This window comes from Anoplopoma fimbria, chromosome 2 (assembly GCF_027596085.1).
Source record: "Anoplopoma fimbria isolate UVic2021 breed Golden Eagle Sablefish chromosome 2, Afim_UVic_2022, whole genome shotgun sequence".
NCBI lineage: Eukaryota > Metazoa > Chordata > Actinopteri > Perciformes > Anoplopomatidae > Anoplopoma > Anoplopoma fimbria.
The window spans coordinates 19,568,174-19,577,121 of NC_072450.1; the positions used below are offsets into that span (position 1 = coordinate 19,568,174).

At 38.3% G+C, this 8,948-nt stretch overlaps 1 protein-coding gene across 1 annotated transcript; it reads left to right on the plus strand.

Annotated features, from left to right (window-relative positions):
* The first annotated feature begins 325 nt into the window (after positions 1 to 325).
* ric3a (RIC3 acetylcholine receptor chaperone a) lies at positions 326 to 6,134 on the plus strand. The gene is made up of 7 exons (XM_054617256.1): positions 326 to 443; positions 2,299 to 2,541; positions 3,207 to 3,303; positions 3,839 to 3,996; positions 4,181 to 4,657; positions 4,733 to 4,795; positions 6,037 to 6,134. Exons 1-7 carry the CDS (start codon positions 326 to 328, stop codon positions 6,132 to 6,134), a joined length of 1,254 nt encoding a protein of 417 aa, XP_054473231.1.
* The last annotated feature ends 2,814 nt before the right edge of the window (positions 6,135 to 8,948 follow it).

Here is an 8,948-nt window from a genome sequence, read left to right on the forward strand (position 1 = left end):
TTGCTGTATGTACTGTAGTTTCGAATATTGAGATATGTTTAGAGAATAATAATAATACTAATAACAACAATAATAATCAATCATAATAATAACAATACTTTTACTAATAAAAATAACAACAGCAAAAACAATGATACAAATAATGATGCATGCACTAGTCCAGTTGATTCCCTCTTTGGGGATTTGTAGTTAATATTTTGAACAGCACTTGAACGCAGCTGGTCTAATCCGGTCTAATCTGGGGAGCAACGTCACCAGATGAGAGATGACATCTGTGGATACTAGCTTCACTGTTCAACACATGGCTGTCATTTTGTGAGACAAAATGTCTATTACAACTTGCCAGAAGGTTACTCTTATATCATGCTCTGTTCTCTGTGTTTCTCTCTTCCTGCCCAGAATGCTTTTACCCAGAGGGAAAAAGGAGATGGGTCGCCCGGAGGGTAAGGCGGTTTATCAGATCATCATCTGTCCATCCATCCATCTCCATCCCGACCCATCTCCTATGTGTGTTTTTTATGCTGTTGTTGTTGTTGTTGCCAGCTGTTACTTTGACTATACAGAGAGCGCGAGGCCCAAGGCCCCATCATAGTGTGCATATGTTCGGCATAATGTTACACAATTGATAAGAAGAAAACTGAAAAACATGTATTTCACATATATTGAAGCAAATGTGTATGGGATGTGTTGTAAACATTTTTTTAAAGTACAGTATTTATAAATACACATTGCACATGTTCAAATATGTTTAGGCCTATCTATTCATATCTTGTGATACATGTCTACACTACATTTTAAAGTACTATCAAACCAAAATGTTTGTAGGGTTGTATTTATTTATGTATGTTATAATTATTATTTGATCCTTTCACGCCTCACGTCCTCAACACAAGTACTGACACTGATTAAGCTGTTGCGTCTGTTGATAAATCTGACCTGTAGATAGATGGTGGTGGAAACTTAATATGAATATTTAGAGATATTCTAATCACTCTGCTTAGACTCCACAGACACCGATCACATATCTGTAAATGTCTTGACAATTATTTGATACTTCACTTCTTTCACTTCATTCACCTGCTCCTTATGAGAATAATTTATTTCCTTTTTCTAGAGAGAAGATTATAGTTTTAATAGAAATGTTAACACAGGCTTGAAATAACTTAAGTTCATTGTGTAAAGGCTGATTCCACATGCTTGCTGCCCCACACTAATCAAGCAGTGCTTCAGACTCAATTTTCGAAAATTGAAATATAATATAATAGAAAGTATGATAACCTAAGCACCACAAACAGTTTTATGCTGAGATCAACCAGCAAACCAAGTTAACCACATCAAGTCCTGTCACACGCATGTACAACAACAGGTTTCTCTGATGTCACAATACAACAATAAATCCGTAAGAAACAAAGTATGTATTGCAATGTGTTACCTTTTGCATCCAAACAGGGACGATTGATCCAAATTTAAGGCAATAACGACTCTACTTTTGTACATTTGTTTGCAAATCAATTAACGTTACAGCCATTGTTGCAGAAATTGGCAGCATGCTGACATCATCAGCGTTGGACTGACGTCACCAGATGGAGCGTTTTGTCTTATAATTTCGAAGTTATTAGAAAGTGTTTGAGGTGTAGCTAGTCCCATTGTGACGAAGGATCTTCTTCGCTGATGGGCAAACTTAAGACGACCACATTCAACTTTTTTACAGTCTAGGTAGCTACAGACGGCACGTCATCACATAAACAAGAATCCGTGCACGTAACGCTACTCATGCTTGGAACGTTCCTGCTTTGCGGTGCGATCCGTTCTGCGCATGTGCGTACTTATTCCTGCCCGATGTGTACCTGTCTAGTCTACCTGCTTTATTAGAGCTGGGTTGCAATTGGTGGAACAGAATCGCGAGAGGACGGCTTAAGGACTTACAGGGATATATATATATATGTATGATTTATTTGTATTATTATATTCATATTTAGAATTGTCCGAGGATTTGCTTCATCTAACTAATTTCTCAATTCACTGATTGTTTGATCAAAAACACATTGTTCCTAAGCATTGAACTAGCAGTAAATATTAATTGCACTAAATGGTAAAATCTATTTTAATTTTGGGGAACTTGTAGTGCTGGCAACAAAAATAATTCCTCAACAGTCTAGGATGTAGGCCCAGCTGCTCTTACTAGTATGGTTAATCTTGAAGTAACATATACCTCTGGTTGAGAAATACATTTCTGTGAGACATTTGCAGGAAACATTCACTCTAATTATTGATAGATTGATTGATTTTTGTCTCCAGTTGGACCTGGGTTCTACCCTTCTGTGATGCACCAGCTGTCATTGCCAGAGGACCCAGAACTGTGGGGTGTGGACCCTTCATACTCCATGACACACATTGCTGAGGCCATGGCCAAAGTGAAAGGCATCGGACCAGGCAAAAAATACAATATGATGGCTCAAGTGATACCCATATATGGCTTTGGGATACTTCTTTACATCTTCTATATCATTTCTAAGGTAGTTACTATGACTGACCTGCTTGGTATGAATACAAAAAACTATATTCACTACCGTATATGAATATGAAGTGTTAATCATGCAGCTTTACACCACACTATGATAAACTGCACTATACTTTATGCCATACAAATACAGCCTAATGAGAGATACCATGGTGATCTCTGTGACAATAGTGACTCTGCTTTTACTTCCCATTTAGGCAATTTAATGTACAGGAGATTGTTTGAATTTACCGATGATTATTGTTATGATCTATGATGCAAAATATGTATGTGTTCACAGCTGACATGTAAGGGGCAGACTACTAAATCAGAAAACCACACTACAGTAACCAAAGCAAACATGGAGAAAAAGATTAGTAAGTACCTTCAGCAATTTATTGATTTGTTTCTGAGTTCCTGTGTAATTTCATTTTCAAATTTATGGACAATATGTTAACATTTGTGTTTTTTAATTACTGGCATACAGCTTTTCAGTCACATAAATATCACAATCAAAGTGCAGTGGCAAAAATACTTTTGTTATGTAAAGGGATTTGTGAATGGCCCTTTCGCCTATAGAATAAATCCACCACATATGTTTGCCTGTGTCTGTGCATGTGACACACTTATATAAAATTTGCACATTTATGTAAAAACGCATTATATTTTGACTTTAAAACAAAGTTTTCTCTTGTAAATCTTGTAGTACCCGATTATGAGCTTGTCAGGCTTCAGGAGAAGCTTCTGCGAACAGAAAAGATGATGGAGAGAATTGTCTCTGGAAAGAGTCGAGGTTCTGGGAGGTAAGACTTATTTTTCCTCTCAGCATCCAACATTTCACTGCCCATAGCACAGAAGAACCAGAGAAATCCCTTTTACTGGGATAAATCAGTACAGACCTGGCATGGAAATGAAAGGGCTTAAGATTAAAGGGGGAATTATTCAAAGGTGGAAAGGCCACTGGCATATTTTACTTAACAGCTACAGCTACTACTCTTTTTCAAAATCCTTAGGTCATATAATAGCATACATTAGAAATTGAATCAATGTAGAAAATATGACATTATCTTGTTGCTAGTTTGTTGGAACCTTTGGATATGCTAAATAATTCTTGTCAGAAAGCAAATAAAAACAGAGACTCACTGCTTATTAGTCAAATTCAAAACATCTTTATTCTATGCCTCATCACACTCATAAGAATCAGAAAACCAAGGCAAATGAAGTATGCATTGCAGCTATGGAGAGCGATTGAAATCATTTACTGAACCAGCACTATGTGATGTACCAACGCTTTGCCATCTTGCATGACTCTGCCTCATTATCTGTGCTGTTCTCTAGTGGCAGAAGGAGGAAGAGTAAAGGTTCTATATCAAAGAAGGAGGAGAAATTACTCAAGCAACTTAGACAGATCACACTGCTGATCCAAGAGGGCCGGTTGGAGGCAGCTTCCCCTGAGATGGAGGCTGAGGAGGTCCCCTACTGTGTCGACTGGGAAGGTACAAGCCTAAATTGGGATCTAAAAGCTCCTCACATCTTTTCACAAAATCCACATTCGTTGCAGTTAAAGTGGCGGTTTTCTCAAGGGAAATCAAATATATTTTCAATTACAAGAAGCTGTTTTATGTTACCAAAATCTCATACTGTATATCAAATGATGCATCGTTTTGTACACCATTGCAGGCTACCCAGAGGAGACCTACCCAGAGTATGATGAGCCCTGTAAAAGACGAGGATTTGACATCTTTACACTGGAGGAACCCCCCCACCAGCCCACTGCCGAGGCCCTGGCAGAGAGGATGGAGCAAGAGGAGGAAGAGATCTTGGCAAGGAAACTATCTATAGTGGAAGAGGTAGATGAAGATGTAGAGGAAGAGGTGGAGGACGATGATGATAAGGAGGAAGAAGTAGAGGAAGAGATAGAGGAGGAGGAAGAGATAGAAGAAGAGATGGAAGAGGAGGAGGAGGAGGAGGAGGAAGAGGAGGAGGAAGAGGAGGAGGAAGAGAAAGCAGAAAGAAGGCAGCTGCTCAGTCTTCCTGCAGATAGAAAGCAGGAGAGACTTGGTCTGGAGTTGAGCGAAGAGCTACAGTGTCTCAATGGAGGGAAGAAGCAAATTAGCTTTAGCGACCACAACGATGTGTTCCACTACCCTAAAGAGGGTATTTACGAAGAGGAGGAGGAGGAAGAGAGGGAAGATGAGGTGGAGGAAGATGATGAAGGGACAGAGATGGAAGAGGAGGAGGAGGAGGACGCGGATGAAGATGATCCAGTGATGGAGGCAGAGAGCCTGCAGTTCAGCTGTGAGGGTTGTCCCAACCCGGAAGAGGAAGCAGAGGAGGATAATGAAGAGTATTTGTTACTGTCGGAGGATGACGGTCCTTTCCATGCAGACATGCCCAAAGAAGTTGGAGCGAGTGGGCTGAGGATGCGGAACAGGAGGGAGACGTAGAGGACTTTTCTAATTACTGTACTGTACTTATTTACTAAGTTACAGTGAACTCCATGTTCCTGAAATTGTACTTTGTTTAACACTGATCCCTTATGTGTGTAAAATATAGAGCAAGAGCTAAATAGAGACGTGCAATGCTGCTCTAAAGTGGTACATTTGTAAAAATAATAGTCTCTGTTCACACCAACAATATGGTCAGAGCTTCTGATGTTTGATATTTTCATTTGCAGGCTGTTGTTTAAGGCCCTGCACCCCCATGGTCCACCCACACAGGTGTTTTCACTGATTTGCCTGATTAGACTTTCCCTCCCTCTCTATAGATGGACCTGATCATTTTCACTTCATCATTCTAATTGGTTGATTTCGTGGCACAGCCAAACGTCAATCAGTCTGGTTAATTTAAAACACCTGCGTGGGTGTGCCGAACCTTTAAAAGCTGAACATTATTATAAAGTTAGTGACTGCTCATTTGCTGTTATTTTTTAATCAAGAAAGGCTTTACAGTTTTAAAATGAAGTAGTGTTATGGACCAACAGAACATTTGCATTATTTATCATCTCCCCGGATTAGTTTTGCTACCTTATTGTTGATACTTTTTAATCAGAAAATGGGTCATTTGTTTTACAGAAGCCATGGGTGCTAACATCAGAAACAGATAATTATGGCTTTGCCAAAATAAATATGCAAAGTAGTTTTTACCTACTTTGACTACTTAGCCATGCATATCTGCCTCCACCTTGTGGTGTAATGTGGTTCTATTCTTGGGGGTGCTCCCTGTTGCAGTGATGCGGCATAACAGCTTAGAACACAAGGCGACATTATAAACAACATCCAGGGAGCATGACAAATAACCCCCAGAAAAAACATCATCATGGTAATATAACCCTTCAGGGTGCACACACACAGAGTATGGGCAGGTGGAGGCTGTGGATTGCAAATTGTTAGCAGTTGTAAATAGCAGTCAAGTAAATAGCAGGGAATGAAATGTTTCAATATTACTGCAAATAACTAAATATCACACCTGTCGCTTTAGACAAAAGTAATGACATTATAACAGACAGAACAGTCTCAATCTTTCAATAGAATTAGACGATGATGTTGAATGCTTGTTACAATCACCATATGGCAAAAAAAGCCAGACATTGTCACAGTTTCAGGTTGCTGTTTTTCTGTACACGACAGGATGAGAAAATGCTTAAATATTTGTCACTTAGTTTCGCTATCAGCATCTGTAGCATCAAACATCAAACACATCACTGACCAACAGACCTTTCTCACTGTGGACATTTTGACTAACAATAACAATGGCTGAAATCCATTTAGGTGTTGCAGTCCCAGAGCCCTGGCATTGTGCTCGTTATCTCACTTACACAATCAAAGCCATAAAAATATTATAGTTGCACCTGCACTTCTTCTGGTATGACAAGTCAAAATGGCAGCTGTATGAAAGGTTTACTGTAATAATTTTTATCTGGCATTTGTAAGAAACATTGCCTTTCTAAAATGATTTTGAACTACGTATCCTATTGTAGGACTTTTTAGTCTAAATATTTAGGTTTACAAATGTTACAAAACCGTGACATCTATTTTTCAACATGAGCAGGTGCTTTATGTTTCATCTATGACGTTTGGATGATCAAAGATAGACATACAGAGGGTGACTGAGTCTGAAGCTGAATCTCAGTCTTATAGAGTGATTGATGAGTGGATGTAACTGTAATATCGAGCAGCAGCCCCCGTGGCCCAATTTCACTCTCTGATCATACAAAAAAATGCTAAGCAGAACAAATTATGAGCAGAACAGAAAAGAAAGAAAAGCCACAACAAACAATGCAAATTGTAGCTTTAACCAGTCCAACATGATTTGACATCTCTGTAATGTTGGAACTGTGGCACTAAAACAATGGATTCTAAAGTATAAGCTTGTAGGTAAGGTTGTTCATGTTGTTGTAAAAATACCAGACATAAAGACAGCATTGCTTCTCAACTTTAAATAAAGTAGTTCTATGTACATTTTATATTTTTCGACTTCTTTCATGCATTATGTAGACTTATTACTCCACACCTTGATTTACATCTTGCCACTTGATTTCATCATTAATGAAAATGAAACATTAACTGGCCCGGTTAGGAACGACAACTATGTTGGAGCGAGGAACAAGGTGAGTGATATCAATTTTCTTGGACTGGACTTTATTGGTGATAAGAGATGGTATGGTCATTGTTACCGTGTTTTGACAGAGGAGCAAAGGTCAAAGACTGCATAAAATTCATGGACATGTCGGCATATTTTGACTCACTATTTTATTATTTTCCATGATCAAAGGACTGTGTCTATACCACCACAGTAAGTTGTACACCATTTATTGTACATTACAATGAGAGCACTAAAAACAGAAAGTGAAAGAACCTTTGGTTCCTGGACACATGTATGAAAAGCAGACTTTACAGCAATAGTATCAATAATTTTAAAATAGAAATTTAAAATAGTTAGAACACAGTTGAGTACAAGAATAGCACATTTGATAAAGATTTCCTCATAACCCACAGTAATGGTAGCCGTATCAGAGATTGTTCTTTGCCTTCATTCAGCATTTTTTAATGGCCATAAAAAACAAAATATTATATATTTGAGAAAGTATACTGCCCCATAAGGAGCCAGAAGAAGAATATTTTGAGTAAAAATGTGAACAGCAATAAACCACATGGTACAGAAATTTACTGCCAGTCAGATGAGGAATGTACCAAACTCCACCTCAGTGGAGCATAAAATTAATTAAAGATGTAAGGAGCAAGAGATGAAATATGCAATTGTTGAAGCTGCAGCAGATTTACACTGTTGCTGTGTGTTTGATATCAGTAAGTCAATCTGTGTTCGGTTCATTTTTTTCAAGGTAGGTGACATCAGAAGATATGAGCACAACCATAAGCCTAAGTGCCTTGGATTCTATATCTGCTGCCGGATTTACAGTACAATGTAAATAATTATTTACCTCTTTACTGAAATATGTTCTAGGCCCTAAATGTAATTTAAAAATATCTGGACAATCCCTAAAATGTTGTCCAATGATGTGCACTTTGGATTTTTATTTAGGTTTTGTAACTCCAGCTATTGATGCAGTCTAAACAAATTCTGCATTAGACAACTGAAGTCACTATAGCTACAGTGGATTACCTCTAATGCATGTGAGGCGGCAAGAATAGCAAAGACCAATTTGGGCTCAGCTCATTGAATGGCTGAAGCCTAACACTAGAATTAGTCTTCAAAGGCACAATAAAGTATGTACAGCTATATCTCAACCACTAAAGACTTCAACGTAAAGTGCACCATTGTCCTATACATTCACATACATGACACTGTGACACAATATTGTATATGGTACACAGCACACTGTAACATACCTTTGCCCTGTTCACATCCAATCGTTTTGTGTGGAAACAAGAGATATTCCTTCCTGTGATGCTAATTTATCTGCTTGCGGCTCCATGGAGCCAATACAGCTGAAATTGTTGCAAATGGTAACAGAACATGTAATAAATACATAAATAACAAAATAAATATATAGTGACGTGCATGTTATTTTAACTTCAGTGACTATATAAGCAGTGTTCATGCTAGAGGAAGAGTGTGACATTTTTGTGTGGCAGATTACATAAAATCCAGGCAACTTTTAAAACGTACAGATGTGTAATTGTTAGTTATAATTGACAGATAAAGAAATGTTAAATTTCTCTTACTACTACATAAAGGAAAAGTGTTTGTTTTTATAATGCCATTACAGTACAAAATTACTATAGTTATCAAAACAAATCAATTGGATTTTGAAAGTGGATTTCTCTTTGTGCTTGTTTTCCTCCACTGACCAAGACCATCCCGAGGTCGTCCCCCCACCCCACCCCCCACCCCACACACACACATACGTACACACAAAACTTGAGTCCCATAAAGCATTTTGGGATACGCAGGACTTCCAAGGTCCCGCGTGATTTGGAGAAGTCAA